General features: G+C 38.2%; 1 protein-coding gene across 4 annotated transcripts in view; it reads left to right on the top strand.

Moving 5' to 3' along the window:
- PPP1R12A (protein phosphatase 1 regulatory subunit 12A) overlaps positions 1 to 24383 on the top strand; it is a 134505-nt gene that overhangs the window by 53719 nt on the left and 56403 nt on the right. For all 4 annotated transcript variants that reach the window (XM_068936358.1, XM_068936360.1, XM_068936359.1 and 1 more), the window contains one exon: positions 13484 to 13602. In XM_068936358.1, the coding sequence (XP_068792459.1) occupies positions 13484 to 13602 (119 nt within the window). The remainder of the gene's footprint in view (positions 1 to 13483; positions 13603 to 24383) is intronic.

Here is a 24383-nt window from a genome sequence, read left to right as displayed (position 1 = left end):
TTTTTAAATCATGTTGTTGTGTCGTAGAGTTTAATCTTTTCTACTGTGTAGCTGTGATCCAAAAGTCAGATAAAAGACAACTGGCAGAAGCACACCATAAGATAAGGTTGATGGGTTAGGGGAAATTACAGGACCTATTTGATGTGTGTTTGTTTAATTGAGGGAGTCTAGGAAAGCTGGTCACTCCAGTATGCCCAATAACAGTGTGTCCTCTATAGCAGCCTTCAGATTGAGTTACTGTGTTCATCTCCGCTTGTGGCCCTAGATGTTGGTTAGGAAGTATCTTGCACTTCTGTTCTTCAGAGAGCAAATCTAATAGATTTTTACAAACTGAATAGCTTTTTAATTCAGATGCATGCTCTTAAGGACTTCATTGTTGGATTTGGTGGAAAGTACCTTTTTTCTTTCAATATGCTTCATCCACTCTTTGGATCTAACAGGAAGTCAGGGGACTGATACAGGAAGTCAGGGGACTGATACTCAATGTGAAGTTCAGATGACCCTTAAGTTTTGGCTGAAGAGTAAGATTCAAAAGGGCAGCTCATGCTTAAAAAAAAAATATATATATATATATATGTATCCTTCTTTGAGATGTGATGTGCATAGGAAAGATCTCTGGATTTGTTTTATACGTATCCTGAGGACAATGTATAGTAGAGATATTGCCTATGAATTCTCAAGTTAAGTATGAGCACCTGAGTGATCCATGTAGAAGAGAAGACAAGCCTTGGAGCTGGGGTAGTCACCTGAGAAACATTGCATGTCAGATCCCTGGATGATGACCTGTAACTATCCTTTGCTATCTATTGTCTCCTGTTTTCCAGGTATGACTGGGACATAAGAGGCAGCTTTAGATACATTAGCAACCAGGTTTTGAACTGAACAAATACTTGGTAAATGTACCATATTGTCACTTCTGAGGGCCTCATAGATTAATTTTAAACAACTGTTGTACAGAGAGGAGATGATGATTTCTTCTTAAACTATGGAATCTGTGGAGTTATTAGTGTTGCTAAATATTAAATATAGTATTTATTTAGTTATATAAAGATAATTTAATTCACAGTAAAGCTGTTTTTGAGCATTGTTGTATTTTCCAGGAGAAGACACATATGATGTTAAGTTGTTATGCCTGTGCATCTCATTTTTTATTTTATTTCAGCTTTTACATAAGCTTTCTTCTCTATTGTGAATTTGACCTTATTCTGCAGCCTACAGTAGACTTTCTAACAACACGGAAACAACTTATACACCTACTTCTCTCTTCTTGCAGCTCTGTGTTTTGTGGCATATACTGATTTACGTCATTTCAGTGGAAGTGATCCTGTCTGTGTGTATTTTTCTAGTCTTATTATGCCTTACTGAGACAGGATAAAAGCTGCTTGAATTCTTCTAAAATCCATGTAAAGACAGTGTCATGTCTGTAGAGATAAGAGGCTATGTAGTGATGAGAGTGAGTTGTTTGGATACAACTCAGATATTAAGATTTAAAAATTCATTTTTATTTATGAACATCAAGTATGATGACAGGGGAAAAGCATGAAAAAAGAATTAGTTGACACCCCTTGATTACAGATGAGGCACTGCTTAATGAGTATTAATATAGAGCAAGAGTTTCCCTTGGAAGAAATGTGTTTTCAAGGAAGCTCAAGGCTGACTGGACAGATAGAGGTCAACAACTGCTATGAATTACAGACTGCTGATACTCCCCTAAAGAGGTGTCAGATTGAGTTCGCTACTACTGGATGATGCAAAAAGCTACATTACAACAGTGTTGCTTAATACAGAGATTTGGTTATGTTATTATTGCATAATGTGATTCTAAGCAAGAAGATAAATTTTGTGATGTAATGATTAATGCTTATTTCTGTTTCAGTGCAGTAAACAGTTTTTTCAGAGTTGATCATGCTTGAAATTTTTTTGATATCAATGCCAACGTGTGCCTATTAGAGGAAAATAAGATTGCTGATTTAGTTCCATGATCATAATTTCTATTGAAATAGAAAGAAAGCAGTTAAAAATCAGAATCTGTGGTGCCTACTGTAGCCAAATTAAACGATGCTACTCCTGACACAAGGCAGGAGGGAAGGTGAGCTAGCTATGTGACGGCCTCTTTCATTGGTAAGGAAATAAACTGAGGAAAGAGGGCAGTAGCATGATTTCTCCTTTTTCCTCCTCCTTCCCTACCTGCATGCTGTTATTCTCTCTCCTTTTCAATCTATGTAAAGCAATCTCAAATAGTCGCCTTGATGACGCTTTCTTAAATCAGTCCAAGTGCTGGAGACTCGATGCTGGAAAGCATCCTGAGTACATAGATGACATGCGGTAGATTTACTGTACTCTTCTGCAGGGGCCTGTCAACCCACAAAATATTTTTCAAATGTAACCTTTATTTCTACGCTGTAGGGTGCAGGCTTGTGGTCCCCTCCCATATACACAGTTGGGGATGAGGGGAGAGAAGTATCATCAGTTTTAGATAAAAACAGTCTTTCTTGAAAAGAAAATTGGAAAACCAGTTGTTTGTGGTTGAAAAACTGTGGTTTTTTGGTCAGACTTAATGTTTCATTTCTTAATTTCTAATATTTTTGGAGAATGTCAGGCTTCAAAACATGCTGGTCTGGTAGCTTAAAATTTTTCTTCATTCTCTGGGGATTGAAGTCTTCCTTCTTTTTAGCTTTATTTTGTTTAGGAAATTGTGTTAAATTTGAAAGCACTTACTGTTACAGTTCATATGCTCAGGCTTGAAAAATCACCAGCTTTTAACTAATCAGCATAAAAAGTATTTTGAAGTCTTTGACAAAATTTAACAACAAATAAAGAGGTGGAACACTTGTCCCTAATGTGTATGGTGAGATTAGCATTTGACATGTGCTTCAAAACTATTTTGTTTGTTTCACTTTATATTTCTTTTCTGTCAAAGATCTTGTGTTGCATTCATCCTGGCATAACCTGGCTCCGGCTCGTTGTTCTTTTCTGTATATAGGTTTAGCATATGTTTGCCTCTATAGCTCTTTGTTTCCTATTTTCTTCTTCTGACTGATGGTTTACCTCCACCTAAACATTTCTGTGCCACCCCTTCTATGTCTTTCCTCTATATGGGTACTGTAAAATATGTAGGCTTTAGTTGCTCCTCTTATACTACAGGTAGGAATTTTTACTGATCAGTCTTTGCACTGCTAATGTTTAGGTAGCCACCTATGTGCAAGTATTTCTAGAGCTTATTTTTGGCTTTTTTTCATTGCTTTCTTGGAATACAAAAGGACTAAGACTAACCAGATACCGTTACCTTTGCTGTTTTCTTCTACGCTCCTGCACACCAGCAGTGAAAGCAGATGCGATTCTAATTATTCTGCTTCCCTAGATGTGTGAGTTACATTGGAGGCTAAGGACAGCCTGCTATGTACAGACTTATGTGCAGTGTTGGTACAGTTTGGAGTGTTGTCTTCATAAACATAATTATATTTTTATATATGTATGTTATTTGAAGCGTTGTGTGCTTGGGGGAAAATTTCTTCTGTTCATGAGCAAATAAGCAATTTTTTTCATCTCTGGCATACTGCAAGCTGCCTTTCATAACAAAGCTCTCACAGGGTAAAGAGGGAGAATCAGAACAAGCTGGATTTGCTGCTTTCTGGAAGAACTCCTACAATATCAAAGGATGTATTTAAAAAAAAAAAAAAAAAGCTTTTCAAATTAGTCTGTAATTTAAACAAAAGGTGCTGAAATCTGGATTAGATCAATGAAAATTGAGAAGAAATGGCAGTATATTAAAATCATTTGGTCATTTATTTCCCAGCTATTATTTTGTATTCATATTTTTTTAAAAATATCTCCAGCCACCTGAAATTCTTAACTGTTGTATTTCAAATTAATGTTAATTTAATGTATGTTAGTTTCTATCTTGTGATGTACACCAGAGGAAAGAACTCACAATTGCATCAGTGATGTGCAAGAAGAAAGCCTATATTCTATCTTATATCTCTTGTTGGTATTAGTTGGCTCTAAGTGTTGTATTGTATTTCAGGAAAAATAATCATGTGCTTTTTGTAAGGAATCTCAAATTGCCTTATTTAACTTGGTATTTTGTGTAGCTGCTAGTTGGTCGTACTGCTGTTAGGGTGAACATTACTATTTAGAAGGTGCTGTAGCTTTGTTTTTGTGAGAAAGATGTAAATATCTTCTGGAATTTGCAAAGAAACAGAACTTTAAGAATGCCTGTGCCAGAATGGCAGTGTTTAATTGTGAAAGTTTTATTATGATTTCATGTTAATTTAAATGGCATAATGGAAACCTGGATTTTTAGGTTAACTGACAGCATAACATGGGGTTTTGGAAAGTGCCTAAATGAGAGTTATCTATGAAAGTAACTTAATTATTTTTGAAGTTCTTTAATTTCTTCCAAATCAGTCTTAAAATTATTCAAGACAAAGTATTCTTGGCCCGGTGAAATTTGTACAGTTTTGCTTCCCGTGTTTGGCATGGATCCTTTATTTTCTTCTTTAGTACATCTTGTGGTATATTCGGAGGGAAAAAACACAACTGCAGGAATATTTCACTATGGAGAAAGGGGAACAAAGGAAATCCTCTAGAGGTGGTGACTAAAAAGAATGAGCAGATAGATCCCTTTTGGTGTGAAAAGCCCCGTCTTCTGCACGTTGGTTGGTAGCCGTTTGAGACATGTCAGATGTCCCTCGTCTGGCCAAGCAGAATTCTTCTGTACTGTTAGGTCGATGAGTGACCTGCCTGATGTTGTGTACTTTTTTTTTAGTCCTGGCAAAATAATACTTACAGGTGTTACAACATGTATTTCAAAGAAGTGAAATTGTGATGTGTGACATTTCTTTATCAATAAATGTATCTGTTGTTTGTTTTTGTAAATAATGTGTTTAAATGTGAATGTGACAGTACCAGGGCACGCAGGAGAGGAATGGAGCGGTGGGTGTTAGCTGTTGGCTCACGTTCACCTAACTTCACGTTTACCTTGAAACTTGCCTAATTGCACTGGGGATATTCATACTACATGCCGCAACAGAATTTGGCACAGTGTTAGCCTAGTGGTATAGTATTTGCTTCTGCTTTGTTTAATTTAAGGATTTTTTTAAAAAAGGCTTTATTTAATCTATTTTTTTGAAATGTTGACGAATAACACCCTGTAAGAATGCGACTGTCACATACAAGCTATGATTTTCTCTCGATATGTGGTGTATGCAGGTAGTTACAGCTTTGCTTGCCCTCAAGTATTATTTTTGCTGTAGGTTTAAAAAAAAAAAACAAACCAACTTTTAGAAGGGCTAAGAAGTTTGAGGTAGCATTTCTATTTCTGACTGAGTGAATTATAACATCCCGTTAAGAATTTAATTTGAGTAACTGCAACTCTTCTGTGGTGATTATTTAAACAAGTAGAAATTCCTTTGTAGTCAAACCAATAGAAAGGATCAAAAGAATCAAGTATTATAGTTGTAGTGTGCTTTAACTTAAAATTTTAATACTGCTCTTTCAAATTGTTTTAATTTTTAAGTTTTCAAGCCCCATTTAACAAAAAAAAATAGTTATTTGGGCAGATCTGTTGATGTTTTTGTATTAGTAACTTGAAGGATTTACAAAGATGTACATTTAAAAGTGTATGAAGACTTGATATAAACAAATCAGTGATGTAATTCTGAAAGTAAGAGAAGGCAATTGAAGATATATATTGCAAAGATTCATAACTTCTTAAATTTACTTTTATGTCCTGTGAGCTGTGGGGCGGGTGTGTGTGTGTGTGTGTGTGTGTGTGCCTGCCCCACCCCACCCCGCCCCACGCCCAGTGATTGATTGCACAGCTGCTGTGAACATAGTGACACTTCCTCTGTCTTTGGCTGCACATTATCATTCCATCTCGGGGGCGAGGAAGGGGGGAGAAGTGGCTCTGGCTGAAAACTGATAATTAGCTACAAACTGCTGGGGTACCATACAAACTAGTGGTCCCATTTGTTGGTACCACCACTAACAATGGAGTCTTGATCCCCTAGGAGGCCAGACTGAAAATGTGTATTTTTAAATGCCTACACAGCATGTTGAACCTTTATTCAGTAAGACTTTGGGGGGGGGGGGGGCTCTCTTCACTTATTAGCAGTTAGAGAATATTGTTTAGTATTCTAGATAGTTGGAAGGTACCCCTCTTTATTTGCACTAGAAATCTTCTTATTTTCTCTAGAGAGTTTTTGCGACAGACTTCAGTAAGCAGTTCTTAGTGACCTGAATCAGTCCAGCAGCCACTTTGCTGTCCTGCCTTGTGCTTGCCACTGTTCTAGTGACCTTCAGGTTCAGCAAGTACTTAAAGTTAATTATATCCCTAATGACTTTGCAAACTTGTTTCCAGATATTATGAACTGGGGCAAGGTTCGTATGTAAACATATGCCCCTGTTTCTACTGCTGAGATAAGGAATACTTAGCAAAACGTTATCTGCAGCCTATCTAGTTGTTTGCAACTCACAAAATTTAGTAGAACAAAGTTTGAGTGTCTTCCAGATTCCTAAGTAGCTACTTCCTAAATAAAACTTGACTTTGTAATTAACTGTCTTCGAAGGGTGGTGTCCTCCCCTGCTTACTGTGTCTCGATATGTATTTTATTAATACATTAATTTTATTAATGGACTTAATGCAACAGCTTTGTGAGCTGTAGTTTATTATTATTTTTTAATTGCGAGTGTAGGTGAAGTTCTTAGGTAAATTTTTTAACTTCAAGCTCTAGAGCTTGGATTTAGTGTGGACTATTTGGCTTTTGTGTAGTAATCCTAGAGGACTGTTATTGATCGTCTCAGAGGTACTGAGATTCTAGCCCTTTGTGAAAGGTGTTAAAGTATGTTTCCCATAAAGTGGTGGGGGAGAATCTAGGTTACATAATTATTTAAAAGAAATGTTTCATTTTTTTCCCCCTAGGTTGTTAATTTCAGTTTACACTTTAATAGCTATTGAGGGGAGATACAACAGTGATTCTTAAAACTGAAATTTCCATCAGAAGTATTTTTACCTTCCTAAAGCAATGGTATCACAAAGCAATCTTTTCTTCCAGAAGTCATCTGTTCTTCCAGTCTTACCCAAGTGCATAATGCGTATCATGGAACATGGGGGCAAGAGTCTTGGAAACAAATTCATTTTCCAGCTCTTGTCTTTCCTAGTATTCCCAGGGTACTTGTAACTCTTTGTTACTCTTGTCACCCAAGTATAAAGAGGTGCTTTTAGCTTGCATATCAACCCAAGCTTTAGCTCCAAAATTAAACATGGTATGGGTCAGGCTACTGTTTTCTTCTAATTTGTTTGCATTTTGAATGGGGAAAAAAAAGACATTTCTTTAAAAAGATGAAGTTTTTTGATGAAAGTAATACCTACTTAACAAAGGTGAAAAAGCGATTATTTGCTTTTGCTTTGGAGACATTAATGACTCTATTTTGTGCATGTACGTATGTTTATAGGGAAAAAAAATCTCTTGCATGTGAAGATGTTAGTATATGGTACCAGAATAACTGAAATGGCGAGTATGCCTGTATTTGAAATCATACTATTAGTTTTAAATAACATTCACTTTGGAGTGTAATTTGGAAAGTGACTAAAAAAAGAAAAAAGAAAAGACCAGACCTTCCTGTGTTTAGGATGATGCTGGCACTGGTGTGCCTTGGCTGTGCCTCACAGTCACAGGTCATTTGCCTGCTCCCATTTACCAAATTTGTCTCCTTTCTGTCAGTGGTGATACACGCCTGGTATGCCTCTTCTCCTATGCCTCACTCCGGACAGCTTTCCTAGTTAATGCCGTGATCCTACAGGCAGCAGGGTGATTTCCTGTGCCGCCTGACCATATCATTGTTTTGCTGAAACTATTTTCCCTGTAAAGGAGCATTAACAAATGCATAAACCTTTTCGCAACTGGGTCATCTGTTACTGAATGATATGAAGAACAGAACAAACATTGTTTTCGTTACCAAGTTTAAATGATGTCTTTAAAATAGGTGGAATTCGAACAATTTGGTTTAGACTGAGAAGACCTGAGTGTTTCTGTTGCATTATTAATTTATTTCAACGAATCAGGAGGTGGGGAAAGCAGAGGGGAGGTCTGGACAGAGAGGCTGAAGGAAGGTTAGGAAGTTACTGTCACCATGAAGATTTTTTTTTTTTCATTTCCCAGGGATGGGTGCTGCACTCCATCCTTTTCCCTGTTTTTCTTATCCCTTTAAATTTTGTAAACTCAGGGCAGGTCCATGGATTCATCTCTTCATCAAATGATTCTTCCTTTGACCCAGCAAAAGCAAAATCCTGTAAGCACATGCAAAAGGGAACTCAGATACAGCTCCTGTCCTCTTAATCCCATGAGTTCTGTTGATCTGATTTTGGTCTGTAAGCAGCTGCTTTTGTCGTGTTCTACTTTAAAGGATCACCAGGCTTTTCCTATGTCTAAATGAAGACTTTCTACTGTGTTACTGCAGCCTTGTGTATTCTTTTGTTCATTCCCTGCTCGCTCTTATGCTTTGCTCCTTTTATCTTATCTAGAACTCATTGACCTGATTGAACAAAATACAGCTGCTTCAGGGAGATGTGTGTTTTCCTATTTAAAAAAAAAAAAAAAAGTAGCTTTCATTTTGCCCTATAGGTATTAGATAGAAACAGGTAAAAACAGGTTTTTTTTTTCAAACATCACTTTTTTCATGTCTATATTGGACAAGGTGAGTTGAAAAGTATATGGACGTGGATTTCAGATATTTTTAAAGATATTTTTGTCAGTGATAACTTTGATTTTGAGTCCAAAGTCTTAACTTTGTAAGATTATATTATTTTCCCAATTGTTTCTCTTAAATATGTACATTAAAATAATGTTAATTATCTCCCTTGTTCTTGCCTGATTCCTGCATAGCTATAGTAGGTAACCCAAAATGCTGTGAAACTGTTAAAACAGTAAAGCTAGTATTGCTGAGAAATTCCAACTAACTCAAAGTTACTTTGAATTAACGCTTCATTCCTGTAGAAGTTGTTTCTTTAAACCCAAGAGAGGAAAGAGCCAAAGCTACCCTCTTTTTAACAGGAATAGAATAAGAATGGCACAGCATACCATCAAAGCTAGTGGTAGCAACTGATGTTTCATGTCCCTAGAGATACAATTACACTTCTGGGAATTCACTTCCATTTTGTGATCTGTCAGCCCTTACCTCTTCTTGATCTAATTACAAAGGCTTAAAAGCAGGTGCTATTTAAACCATGCATTTTAAAAAAAAAAAGGGGGGGGGGAGAGTGTGAGGGTCCTTGAAGCACAAGATGAGGAAAAACTGATCCTAGGTCTGGAATCTGTCATTATTAACTGGCAGTAGTCAAAGCATTTGTGTTATTAGTAGATTAATTTTCTGGTTGGCTTCTGCATGTTTGACATTGTACAATAGTGAGGTTAAAGTACTTTTGGTTTCATACACCTGTTGCCAAATGAATAACTAGTTCTTTGGGTCTGAGTATTTCCCTGCTTCCACCTGACCCCCCAAGTATATGGAAGCTGTAAATGGTAAGCTCTGCAAGGCAGGAGGTGTGCTTATAATTTTGTACTTGTGCTGTGGTGGGTCTTTGGTTCTGAGATCTGATTTCTATAAATAGAAAAACCCTTGAATTTGTTAGGGAAGTAGAAATGTTACGGGCCGAAAATGTAAGACTGATCTGTATTGCTGCTTTAATTATTGTTCATCAGCTACTCAGAAGCAGGCTATATATTAAGCTGTAGGCTCTCAATAACTTTATAGGCTTATGGTTTAATACAATGAAATAGTTTAATCCTCTCATGACTTATTGTTGGAATTCATCCATTAGACTTAATCTGAAATTCAGAAATAAATTCCATGGAGTCTGGATTGTTGACTTCTGAGATAGTACTTTAAAAAACCCCATGTGTCTAAGTGTTTTGTTAAAATAACATATAGAGTACAGGCTTCTTTTTCTCCCCCTCCTGCACGCCACCAAAAGCTAACCTTACAGATAATGGCATGAAAGAAAGAGCATAAAAGGGGCCTGGTAACAAGAGTAAAGGGAAACATTGGTTTTGCTGGATAACATAAGTTTCACAGAATGGCCAAGGTTGGAAGGGACCTCTGGAGATCATCTAGTCCAACCCCCTTGCTCAAGCAGGATCCTCTAGAGTGCATTTCCCAGGATCGCATCCAGGTGGGTTTTGAATATCTCCAGAGAAGGAGACTCCACTACCTCTCTGGGCAACCTCTTCCAGTGCTCAGCCACCCTCACAGGAAAGAAGTTTTTCCTTAGGTTTAGGTGGAACTTCCTGTATTTCAGTTTGTGCCCGGTTGCTTCTTGTCCTGTCACTGGGCACCACGGAGAAGAGACTGGCCTCATCCTCTTGACACCCTCCCTTCAGATACTTGTACACATTGATGAGATCGCCTCTCAGTCTTCTCTTCTCCAGGCTCAACAGGCCCAGCTCCCTCAGCCTTTCTTCAGAGGAGAAATGCTCTAGTGCCCTCATCATCTTCGTAGCCCCCCGCTGGACTCTCTGCAGTAGTGCCATGTCTCTCTTGGACTGGGGAGCCCAGAATTGGACACGGTACTCCAGGTGAGGCCTCCCCAGGGATGAGTAGAGAGGGACGATCACCTCCCTCGACCTGCTGGCAACACTCTGCCTAATGCACCCCAGGATACCATGTACCACAAGGGCCCATTGCTGGCTCATGCTCAACTTGTTGTCCCCCAGCACTCCCAGGTCCTTCTCTGCAGAGCTACTTTCCAGCAGGTCAACCCCCAGCCTGTCCTGGTGCCTGGGGTTATTCCTCCCTACGTGCAGGACCCTGCACTTGCCTTTGTGGAACTTCAGGAGGTTCCTCTCCGCCCAACTCTCCAGCCTGTCCAGGTCCCTCTGAATGGCAGCAGCACAGCCCTCCTCCCAGTGTGTCAGCCACTCCCCCCCAGTTTAGTATCATCAGCAAACTCTGTCCCTTCCTCCAGGTCATGGATGAATATATTGAACAAGACCGGACCCAGGACTGACCCCTGGGGGACACTACTGGTGGCTACAGGCCTCCAACTAGACTCTGCGCCACTGACCACAACCCTCTGAGCTCTGCCATCCAGGCAGTTCTCAATCCACCTCACTGTCCACTCATCTAGCCCACACGTCCTGAGCTTACCTAGGAGGATGTGATGGGAGACAGTGTCAAAAGCCTTGCTGAAGTCCAGGGAGACAACATCCACTGCTCTGCCTTCATCTCCCCAGCCAGTCATCCCATCAGAGAAGGCTCTCAGGTTGGTCAAGCATGATTTCCCTTTGGTGAATCCATGCGGACTACTCCTGATCACCTTCTTGTCCTCCACATGCTTAGTGAGGACCTTCAGGAGGAGCTGTTCCATCACCTTTCCAGGGATGGAGGGGAGGCTGAGAGGCCTGGAGTTCCCTGGCTCCTCCTTCTTGCCCTTTTTAAAGACTGGGGTGACACTGGCTTTCTTCCAGTCCTCAGGCACCTCCCCCGATCTCCAGGACCTTTCCAAGATGATGGAGAGTGGCCTAGCAGTAACATCCGCCAGCTCCCTCAGCACTCGTGGGTGCATCCCATCGGGGCCCATGGATTTATGGATGTCAGGTTTGGACAAAAGATCTCCAACCTGATCCTCCTCCACCAAGGGAGAGTCTTCCTTTCTCCAGCCTTCCTCTCTTGTCCCCAGGGTCTGGAATTCCTGAGGGCTGGCCTTAGCAGTGAAGACTGAAGCAAAGGCAGCATTCAGCAACTCTGCCTTCTCTGTATCCTTGGTTACCAGGGCACTCGCCCTGTTCAGCAGCGGGCCCACATTTTGCCTAGTCTTCCTTTTGCTATTGATGTATTTGAAGAAGGCCTTCTTGTTGTCCTTGACATCCCTTGCCAGATTTCATTCCAGCTGGGCCTTAGCCTTCCTCGTCGCATCCCTGCACACTCTGACAACATCCCTCTATTCCTCCCCAGTGGCCTGTCCCCTTTTCCACATTCTGCAGACTTCCTTCTTCTGTTGGAGTTTTGCCAGGAGTTCCTTGCTCGTCCATGCAGGTCTCCTGCCCACTTTGCTGGATTTCTTACTCAGAGGGATGCACCGATCTTGAGCTTGGAGGAAGTGATACTTGAATATTAACCAGCTTTCTTGGACCCCCTCTTCCTTCTGGGGCCCTGTCCCATGGGATTCCTCCAAGGAGGTCCCTGAAGAGGCCAAAGTTAGCTCTCCTGAAGTCCAGGGTTGCGATCCCACTTATTGCCCTGCTCCCTCCTCGTAGGATCCTGAAGTCCACCATCTCCCCAACCTTCACATCTCCAACCAGACCTTCTTTGTTAGTACAAGGTCTAGCATTGCACCTCTCCTTGTTAGCGTCTCCACCGCTTGGGTCAAGAAGTTATCGTCAGTGCTCTGCAGGAACCTCTTTGACTGTTTGTGTCTAGCTGTGCTGTCTTCCTTACCCATAGGCTCTCCGCTTGCTCTTCATCCCCCCCGAGGCAGAGCTCCACACATTGTAGTTGCTCCCTCACGTAAAGAGCAACTCCACCACCTCGCCTTCCTGGCCTGTCTTTCCTAAAAAGTTTAATGCTCCTGCTGCAAAGAAGTACTTAATTCTGTCTCAGATTGGATCTTTATAATTTTGGTTTCCAGGATATAAAAATAATAAGACGCTACTTTTTCTCATGTGTTCCATCCACAGGGTTCTGTTGGGTGAATGCGAACATACCTTTATGAACCTTGTATTTGTGTTGCAGTCTCTTCACAGCTGAAAGCCAGTGGGAGTAGGAAGAAGACCAGAGATAGTCATCTCCTATCCTCTATGCTTGGAGCCTAGTAACCTTGAGGTCAACAACAAGTAGTTGTTGATTCTGTTGCTTATAATTTTCCCGTGTGTTTCTCAACAGCTTTACTTTTTGTCAAAGAATTATAAACGAATAGGAGCAGAGGTGATTTTAGTTTTATTAACTTTAAGGAGGCTGACTTGGAGAACAGGAGTTATGATTCTTTCAAAGTATAGAAAGATAATGTGTCATTCAGTATGGAAGTTCTAGGAAGACTGTCTTAATATGCTACTGAGAAGCTTGCAGGAATCAATGTTTTGGCCTGTATACTGCTGTGTTCACTTTTGTTCATCATCCGCTCATTTTCTGCTTTCAGTTCTTGCAAGTACATATATTTAAATGTACTGGAAATCTCTCTGACCAACTAAAGAGCAGAGAGAGTGCTGTTTGTATTAATGACTGTTGTGCTTAAGAGACATAGGTCGCATTCATGGGTCGCAGATAGTGATGAGTTTTGGTTTTGTTTTTTTTTTCCACTTATAGCAAATATAGTTGATTTTATTAATTGTATGTGTAAATATGTGCATCCATTGTATGTGATATCCATGATTGCTGAATATTTTTACTAGCAGCTATTATTTTTATTGCATCAGCTGTACTACTTGTAGCTCACCTTCTCTTTTTGTTTACCAAACAGTTTGTTTTTTTTTTTTTCTTCTGTTTACAGGTATTTAATTAGTCAAGGAGCACACGTAGGAGCTGTAAATAGTGAAGGAGACACTCCATTAGATATTGCTGAAGAAGAGGCAATGGAAGAGCTGCTTCAAAACGAAGTAAATAGACAAGGTAATTTTGTATATGGAAGGCTGATTTTGTTTGAATGCCAAATACAGTTTGAGAACTTATGGTAAATTAGCAGTTTTGAAGTCACACTATTTTTTGAGGAGAGTTGTCAAAATAATGTACAGTGCTAATGTTATCTTCTAGGCATTCTTACTTAGCTTACTGGAACACATGTTGGTTGTGTTCCTGTATTTACTGAACTCACCATAATTTAGGTGGTATTCAGATACTACGGATGATATTCAGTTGCATCCAAGATGTAGAAATTTAAAACGATACAGCTGTATTGAAGTAAAAGGCCCTAGAATTTCATTATGGAGAGAAATTTGGACTTTTAGGGTGACTCAGATACCGGTTTTAGGATGAGTTGAGTCCAGCCGCTAAGGTACCTACTCCTTTCCACTGATTACAAGAGAGCCTAGAATGACCAAGACAAAAGTGAGCAACTATACTATGTCACATGAATCACATGTTGTGTCTAGTTTTGACCTTTTGCGTGCCCTTCTACCATGCCAAATGTCTGAAGCTGCTTGAGATATGGAGTCTTAAGTTGCGCTTGTTTTAGGCCTGAGAACCAGTCACAAACTTTCAAATTCTTTCCAGTAATTTGTGTACTCTTCTAAGAGAGTACCATATGGGTGAGCATTTATATAACAGTTAATGGAGAAGTATTAAGTTTTGATAATATGTCTTGGCAACATATACCTTAAGCACACGTGCTTTACTTATAGAATGTTGCTAGGGCAACCTTGATATTGGTGTCTTTACGAGGGAGATTGGCCTTTGAAAAAGCTTATTGACTCATTTTCCTTGCTTTTTTCCCCCCCCCCCCCTTACACTGCTATTTTCCATATTCCATTCCTCAAGTGGATTTTCCAGTAAAAGGTCTTTGAAAGTTTCTGATATTTCCATTCCACAGGGGAGAGAATATTCATTAGTTGTTGACTCGTCATTTTGAGTCAGATATGAATGAACTGTTATCCTGTAACTCCCAATACAAGAAGAAGAATGATGTGGTCTGAGTTATAGCATATATTGAAGGTGGCGACAATCAGAGTGAAGATAGAAAGTAACTTTTTGGGGGGCAGAGGACTAGGGGGTTCCATCCATTACTTCTTACATTTGATCTCTTGCTTCCCTTCCTAAAAGGCTTCTTTGTCCTTGAAAAGGTTACGCGTTTTTTGTAGTACTGAATTTGTATGTCTCTAAGACAGATTTATGTAATTTAACAGTAAACTGTTAGTTACTTCAGCTTTGCCTTGATTGGATTTATATAGTTAAAACTGCTTAATACCCAAACCAAATGTTGAAAGCGGATGGCACGACACGCAGAGAAATAAGCTAGGTACTAATATATAGATCTAGATTGTCGATTTGACAAAGACTTTGACTCAAATATTTGATACTATTAAATGAGTTCTGATGAGCAGTTAATACACAAAGAACACTAGGCTGGATGACTGAGAATGTTTCTTTTTGTCTGTGCTGCCATTACTATTTTATCACTATTATTATTATTTTTAACAGTACTGTCAGTCTTTGAAGAGTTGTTTTTGGAATGTACCTTAGCCTAACATCTTTCAAGTTGTTTTTGATGCATTTCACTTTACTGACATGCTGTGCTAATTGACTCTAGTTATTTGCAAAATTCACATCACTTGGAAAAAGAGCTGTCTTGCAAAACCTCTTCTTTATATGTTATTTAAAAATCTGGGATTTGTTGTATGGTTTGTTATATATAATTCTTAATCATTTTGCAAATCTCAATTATTTTGAGCAGCCCAATTGTAAAATTAACATTGACAACCTAAGCTAAATGCCACAGTTCACGGAAAATTTTGGTGCAGTTTCCATATTTTGTATGGAAAGCTTACAGTGAGCTTTCTATGGCACTATCTGATAAATCTGAGAAGAACGTTAAATGTTCCCACAGTGCAGCTGTTAGCTTTCAAAGGGATCATTCAGGTTATTTTAAAATATTAGGCTTATGTTGCTATGGAAAAATCTAATTTCCAAGTATTCCTGTTACATATTTATATCAGTTGGCTTGCTGAATGGCTAAAGGATTTGTAGATGATAGGATAAGTCTTTCTCAGATGATGTGAAAAATAAATCGCTTGAGCCAAGCACTGTGTAAGGTGAGGAAAAAATTGCTGAGACTCTGCTTCATGGTGCCTTGACCTCTCTGTGGAGAACAGGGACCTATATGCTGTCGTGAATAGTGTGACCGCACTGTGGACTTTCCTGACAACGTTTCAGCCTTCTTTCTCTTAACAGTGCACTAAAGCCCAAGGTATACTTCTGTACTTGGAAATGGATTAAATACTTAGTAACTTAAACACAGGCCTATTGCAGGACTTGGAAAGGTCTGTGTTCGCTGCAGTTAAACATACCTAGAGCTGATTTTGCAGGGTTTCAAGCTAGGTATTTTATGTACACTTTTTAATGTGAATTAATCTTTTCACTGTTAACAAATACTGTTTTTTTTTTTTAAAGTAGCTTGTTTTGCTGTTAGACCACCTAGGAGTTTTGGTTTCGTAAAAGTAGTGAAGAAGGCGTGCAGCATCCCTCCTCCTGAATTTTTTGAATCCTGAAAGTGTAGGAAGTAAGGACTTTTACTTGCAGAGGGGAAGTCATATATAATGACTGTGGATGAGAATGGAATAGAAGGGGTATGAATCTGATTGAACCCCCTCTTCCTTCAGTAGCACATATTGATAGCCCATAGGAGATGCACTACCAGAGCAATTCCCTCTGGGGCGTCTGTGGGTGCAGAGAGAGCTCCTTTGGCCTGTTATTCCTTGCTTAATGATGTTACTGGAATGCATGTGCCTAAGGCTTCCCGGGGAAGAAAACGGAAACAAAAGAACAGCTAGAGCAACAGAATCTTCATAAGAAATTTAACATGAAAATTGTATTTCAAAAGTCTTCCCTTGATGATGTGCAATTGCTAGTTCTAGGGCTTGGGGGGAGGTAGAGTTGGGGAAGAAAAAAGCCCCAGACTCTCCTGGGACACTTGTAAAGAGAGATGAGGATGTTGGCAAAAATGAAGCAATTTTAATGTAAGCAATAGTAGAATTGAGGCAGTGACTTGCATTATTTAACTTGCCTTGATAGAAACAAAAAGCTAAGGTTTTAAATATAGAGTTTGTTTTCTTTTTTTAATGAGAGTATACAAAAAGCCAACTTATGAGGTCATTGATCTCAAATGCTCAGTCAACTATTATAACTTCTGGACGTATGCCTTCTTTGTATATCTAATGCGCCTGTGGTGTGCCATCCCCTTTCTTCAGTTTTACTTCTCTTTACAGGATGTTCCTGAGGAGCTTTCTGGATGAGAAGTGGTAGTGTGTATCTCACTAAATTATAGTACTCAGTAGGTGATTCAGCATGAAGTTTTTGACAATGTGTTTTTGGTGGCATCCCTAACTTCCATATAAAGTTGATGCTATATACAGAGCGATCATATATCCCTTATCATATTCGCTTGAAAAGTGTCTAACTTGTCTAGCCACACCATACACACAATTAGTAGCTTTGAACTGGGGACTTAATTTTTATCTGAATGTGGAATTGATGCTGAAGCATAGTGCCACTCTCATTTTTGACTGTACACGTGGCTCGATGCAGTTACCCTTCCAGTTTTAGCACTGCTCCTCTTACGTTATAAAGCAGTACCACAGTTCTGATAACCCGAATGAACTGTGGGGGTCTGTGGGATGCTCCGCTCTGTTTCATTAGTACCGACAGTGGAAGATCAGCTAGTTTATTTTGAAAATAAGCAAATCTGGATGCCAAAATAGTCTTAGCCCTCTAGAGGTAGAAGGTGCAGTGTGAAAGTTCAGTAGACGTTTTCTGTTAAGGTCGTTGCCTTTCATCTTTTGTGTTTAATCCTACATTCGTTACAGCTTCATTTTTAGTGTTGGTTAGCTAACGTAATGAATATGGTTTCCTACGTATTGGCACCAGCAGTCAGAGTTGTTTTGATGACAAAGATTTGTTGGAAAGATCAGTTTGGTTCATTGTATTTTCAGATAGTTTAAATGCCATAGTGCTAAAGCAAATTTAAAAGTATTTTTTGAGTATGTAAAACTTTAAAAGTGGATTTGTATTCACATATACAAGAGGGATGTGTATCAGATGCTATGTAAGGACAGTACAGTGTTTCTATAGTGAATTCTTATTACATTTCTAAGGCTGAATTTTGAAGTGACAATTTTTTTTTTTGTTTTGAGATGTCCAGCAAAAGAAAGCAAAGGCTTCTCAAATGTTTTTGCTATATGGACCTTGTGGGAAACTGCTTTGTCGGTTCAGTTAAGTGGATTGTTTTGCTTATCTGCAATTACGAAGTGTTTTCCCTCTATACGTAACCTGTTGGTAGCAATTACAGTAGCTGCTTTCGTGAAGCAGTAGTTTTAGAAAAGCATTTTTTGTCTTCTAATAAAAAAAACAAAAAACAAAACCTTTTGTTCTTTAACCTCTGCTCTATCATCGTATTTTTTCCCCTTTCTTCTCTCTCATCCGTGTTCTTTCCTTCTATTTGATCTTCCTTTTAAGTGCTCTTTTTTGGACTTGATACTTCTTCAGTGTAAACTGTGATTAATTATACTAGACCAAGAATTTCTGTTGATGTGAAACTAGTTTTGACAGCAAAATTTGCTCTATTGAGTTTATTGTATTGAGAAACGGTAGTAAAAGACGCAACTTGTAGCAGGATTGGTAAAAGTGATTACATTTGATGTTTGTTTCTGTTAGAAATCTGAGGAAAATTGCCATGTTAGGTTATCCTTTTTGCTGCTTATGCAGACCTTCAGTTTTATGTGAAAAGTTTAGAGTCTTCTAGTTGTGCCATTATTCAACCTCTACAGATGGTCAGTTTGTTTATATTTATGTCTAATTTGCACAAGTATTGAAATACGTTTTAAGGATGTGTCAAACTACAGAACAAAAAGTGGGACCCTTTGGAGACACAGAAGTAAATTATTTTATTCACAGAAATAAATTATAGGATAACACATGATTCAGCTGTATGTGATGTTACAGGCTTAATACAAAGCAGGATCTGAAGTGCTCTTTCTATTCTAGCATTCACGTTCCAAAATCTGAACTTCCAGCTGTCTAGAGAGGAGATGGTCAGTGATCCAAATTTAATCTTCTTGTTATACAAGTTCTGTTGTAAGCAGTGTTGGACATGAAAGAATAGAGCTTTTGTATTGTTATTATCCAAAATCTTTGTTTCTGTAGCTATTCTGATCTTCTCATGTGACGCCTCCAAATAGTGATTGGTTCAGGCTTATTTCCACGTGTTCTCTATTCACGTGCTCCACAAATCACCAAGCAAGGCCACCTGGTATTCTGCTGAGCATATAGCATGACTTTTAATGTGATTCTGAACTAGGGGACTGGCCATCCTACAGGTGAGGCCATAGTGCTCCGATAGTAGGGAAAGCGTTTTTCTACCCTAAACTTCAAAGGGAGATAAAAATTAAGTAATGAATTTTGATAAATTTGCTTGCAGCATTCTCTGTTCTAATGTTTTGATAGTGTTTTGGGTATGTGATATGAATAAACTTAAATTTATTGAATTATTTCTGGAGTATAAAGGCATTGGTTTAATTATTTTTTTTTAAGCTTAACATCTAGTTCAGTTTTATACTTCGTGAAAGGGTAGATTATGTACACACCATAGTAGGGTATAAAGATTTCATGGTACAGCTATGATTGCTTCACAAGTAGCAGAACTAGGTGAGTTATGGAGATTATTCCCATATAGTGCTGAACAACTATCCTCTTTATATGATGTGTGTTTTAGCTATTTTGTGTGCTCGCTCGCGCTCTCTCTCTCTCGCTCGCTCGCGCTCTCTCTCTCTCTCTCTATATATATATAAAAGCTTATGTTATTACCTGTTTAGTTTTTTTTCCCATGTGGTTGATATCTTTATCATGGTCCAATGCCATGCATATAGATTCCATAGAAAACAATAGAATTCTTTAACATCTCTTTCCTTAATTAAAAATGTGGTTACTTCCAATTTCATGTTATGATGCTTTATGTTTCTTCTCTGCAGTGTTTCAGCATATCATAGTTATGGAAGTTGTCTTTTTCTGTAGAAGCTGTAGAGTTTTCACTTGTTTTGTTGAGAGTTAGCAGACTTGAGAGAGTTGTCACTTAAATAGAGAAGCTATCACTGGCCAGGATTAGATGTTGCCTCTCCTCGCGTCTTGAGTAGGGTTAAATGTTATGGATGGAAGCAATTTTCGGTGGTGGAAGGCTGTTTGTCATCAGATGCCCTTTAAAATTATTTTTAACTGCTTAAGTAGTTCTTTTAAGTTTTAGAAAACATTCTCGGGAGGTGAGTTAGTGGGGAGAGGTGAAATGAGGTGAATCGAGAATTCATGATACAGTGTAGGGGCCATTCAGTGTTATATTAGAGAGCACTTCCCACTTTTCAAGGATAAGCAAATGTTCCTCATTCTTAATTATAGGTAAATGTAGTGAGTATCTCTCTGATGTATTGCTTAGCTCAACTGTGTTTACATGGATCAAATGCAAACTATTACATGTGTATATAAACGTTCATTACATGAAGTAAAAAGTCGGTTGATCTCCCATGCAGTATCTGTAGAACATGACTTTATATGGCTGAAGAGTGCTGAAACAATGATTCAGCATATAAATCTATGTTTAATTTCATTAAATGTTCATTGAACGACATCTTATTTTCGAACCTGCTTAGAAATGTTGGATAATACTTGTTGTTTTTTTTTAAAAAAAAAAAAAAAAAGAGAGAGAGCATTTAGCAATAAACTACTAATGATTTAAGAAGTGATGGCCTGTTAGAGGTTAAGTTTCCTGGTATTGTAAATGAATGCTCCAAATGAACTTGAGCTCAGAGGCAGCACATTGCCATCTATGGGCCATAGGAAGAAAGTGTTTGACATGTGTGAGGAGCAGTATCTTTTTTCCTGATATCTTTAATATAGAGTTTTGAAAACAAAAGCAAGGAGGAGAGTTCATATAAGGTGTAATAAAGGCTGTTTATATTCTAATTTCTGCATTTAATAATGGGAAATGTTATTTGGCTTATCTCCAAGGGCCTCTTTTCATCCTATGACACAAAGTTCATTTCCCATTTTGGTGCCATTTATTCCTCTGAGATGTTTTAATTAGACTGACGTATCTTTTTCTGAATCATACCCTTCTGTTATGTTTATCTGCTGAAACATGATCAGAATTTACTGTTTTGTCATGCTTCAAAAACAATGTTATACTGGTGCAGCCATTAGTCCTCTGCAGTCATCGTATCCTGTTTGGGCATCAGCAAATTGTGTGTTAGTAATACTGACAGAAGTCTGTATTTGATATTCGTTTCTTTTTCCGCAAAAGCTTTGTAGTGTTTTGGTGTGTGAGGGGTGGTTTTTAGGTTTTTTTTTATTTGTTTTTGTTTCTTGACAAATTCTTTTTGGTGTAGTGAAAAGTGCACTTAGACATTAGCCGTTAGAAATTCAAGAGCAGGCTTTGGGAGGAACTTTCCTTGTTACGTTCTTTATGCTTAAAGCGCATTGAAACTAAGAGCCACGCACATGAGCAATTTTGCGTTGATAGGATTTCTGTAGAATCGCTCAGGTGCAGAAAGTTGCTCATGCGAAGAGTTGTTTTCTGTTAGAACTGAGCCCTGGCATGCCAAAAGGGGACAGGCGTAAATATGATTAACAGATGAAGTGTAAACTCTCTGCTTGCATAATGGTGCTTTTGCAGGCAATACTAAAATGCAAATGGTTTTGCTCCGGAGTAATTTTCCCCAGAGAGGCATTTCCTCACTGGGATGGTCTTGATGGTAGCGGCTGTTGGCAGTTACTGTGTAATGTGTGAACTTGCAGTGCAGGGATGATCTGCTGTGTCATTCTGGAAGGAAATCAAATACAAAGGCCCAAAGACTTTACAGTTTATAATAGTTCATATATACAATGTTTAAAATCTTCTGGAGGAATGGGAATATATGATTATAAATGCTTTATTGATTCAGTGTTTCTGGTTTTCATTCTGTATATCCGAGTTATAAAGTTTACTAGATATGTGAAACTTGATCTCTGTTCAGATTTAGTGGTCATGGGCTGTCTCGAGAGAGATGGTTAGAGAAACTTCCCTTTATTTACTTTTCACCTCAGCTTCTTTCAAAAAAGTACATTTTAGCTTCTCCTAAGGCTCTGCTTAGTGCTACGACAGTCTCTTGTGTCGGTCTGCATCTTGCAGGCTTAGCCTCACAATCACTAGATTTTCATCAATTTCCGATAAAACTTTCTGAGTTTTAACTAAATAAATTGCAAAGAGTGAGATGATTGATTTTAGTGGGTTAAATGGATTAGTCTAGGAGTTCAGTATACTGCTTAAAACAATGTATTATCTGTATCGGTTTTATAATAGTTACTAAAGTTTATATCTTTTTAGGAAGTATTTATAAATCTGATCTTAACATAAGTTACTTATTTGAACAGAGTTACTTATTTGAACAGAATATTTTTTTCGGATAGATCTTTGTATTTCTTGCAGTTAGATCCTTTTTAACCTGTTTGTAGCCATGGAAATATTTGATACGTTCTAACTTGACTGCAGAAAAAAAAAAAAGCCTTCCACAGATTTTACTTCTTTTTTTTAAATGAAGCTTGTAACTAATTGGAATGAAAATAAAAGCCTCATTGTGTTTTGAAGTTACATGTAATATTGAAGTGTTTAACATTATTTCTTAAATAATTTGCACTTTTAAGTATTTTTGGTGGGGAGGGGGGAACAGTTTGCAGTGTGAAGATTTCTTGTTAGTTTTCTTTGGGAAGTAGAGTTAGGTCTCATCACTGTTTGTATATGTATACCAAAAGGGAAGAAATTGGCATTACAGCTTCATTATAATAGCACAGGCATTTTCGTTGATGAAAAAGGCGTGTATCATGTTGTCATATGCTACCAAAACCCAAACAAATCACAGGTAAGTTTAAAAAAGCATGTTATCGTTACACTTATTCTGTTTATATTTCAGTGAAATTTTGATTTGGGCTTGTTGCAAATCTTTTTTGTCTGTGTTATGTGGGAATGGCAGCTTTAGTTATGACAATAGAATTCCCTAATTTAGTCGTAGGAATTCTCAGTGAGAAAAATTTTATTCTATTTCTCCCCCCCCCCCTTCCCCCAAAATCGAAGTACTACTAATTCATACTTAGCCTACTAGAAATCTCAGTCTGTCATCCATTGCCTAAAGGGGATTTCAGCAGTGCTAGTACTCTTACTTTTGGTTCGACAGTTTATTGACACATTGCAGTGCTTTTAGTCTGACTTTCTAGTTGCAAGTGGATTGATGTAACTTCATCAATCAATCCATTGTAATCGGTTTTATCATATGTTATATACTAGAAATAATGCGTTGCGTTACATGTTATCTATATATTATCTATGTATTTGCCTTTCCTATTGTTAATAACTCTTTTAATAAAGGCCATTTTATCCCTTAGCTCAGTTTCTGCTGCATGTCTAAATGGGCAATAGTCAAGTTGGATTTTGTTTGAGTTTGGCATTCTGGGGATTCAGTCAACCTGTGAAGGAGGAATGGCTTACTTGCTTTAAAGATGTTAGAGTCAAAGTCTTGATCACGAAAGCAATTTCGGACAGTACATTAAAATTAATTCATTGTGTAGAGCAGGGTTGACGAGATACCCTAGGTTCCCATAGTCTTGTTTATGGTCTGCTTTATTTTGATGTAGTTGGACAGGTAGGAGAGTTATGTGATGCAACTCGTTTGCTGGAGGAAAACAATTTGGGGACAGGTGAAGATTCAGCAAGAGATACTGAAAGAAGGTGGAATTAGTTGTAAGCCAGAGAGCAGGAGAGGTTTTGCAGCTGTCTCTTCAGGATTTAAAAAATTCTCTTACCTGCTGTTTTGTAGGTTATAAAGGCTACTGCTGAAACTTAGTGTTTTATGGGTGGCTAGCAAATCAATATCTGTTTATCAATTTCACTTGTTTTTATTATAAAAGTCAAAATTATTATATTGTGCCCCAAGAGAAATTAGAATCAGTAGAACGGTAAATATTTCCCAAGATCCTCCATACCAGTGCGTAAGATTAGATGGATCATGCACGTAATCTGATTTTTACTGATGGTTGGCCCACAGAGCAGCTTTCTGTTAGAGGTTAACCCAGTTATAGTTTACACTCTTGATAACCACGGTTTCTAAATCTGTTCTCCTTGCAGAGGACTCAGAGTCCAGTCAGCATAACTAGAACGGTACTCGTGCGTAGTCATCTTTAAAACCCTTTCTCGTATTATGTTCTTCTGATCTCCTCTTGTAGTGACAATTAAAAAATGCTCACAATTACCCGCTTTGCTTTGTCCGTTCAGGGTTTGGGTTTGTTTTTTGTTCTTTGTTTGTTCTCCCTGTTTAAACTGCTGTGTCAACTGGTAAATGTTATATTGGGTTTCTCCCTATTCATGAGTTTATGATAATTTTTGGTGAGACATCCGATATAAAAAATGCTTTTTTTTTTGCTTTTTTTTTTTTTTTTTTTTTTTTTTAAACTGAGACACGAGGGAGATTCCCCAAGGCTTGGCTATTCAGGGAGACCGTCTCTGTTTCAGTGATTGAGGGTAAACTTTTTTAAACAGAACTTTTTTTAGAAAGCATAAAACGTATAATTCTATCCTGCTCGTAAGTATTCAGCAGTGTTCAGAAGCTAGGCTGTTCCTCTTCCCGCAGAAGTGTGATTTTTACTTAATGTCTAGTATTTTAAAAGAATTG

Source organism: Struthio camelus, chromosome 1, assembly GCF_040807025.1.
Source record: "Struthio camelus isolate bStrCam1 chromosome 1, bStrCam1.hap1, whole genome shotgun sequence".
NCBI lineage: Eukaryota > Metazoa > Chordata > Aves > Struthioniformes > Struthionidae > Struthio > Struthio camelus.
The sequence above is the reverse complement of the archived record's forward strand: the minus strand, read 5'-3'. Positions and strand labels throughout refer to the sequence as shown.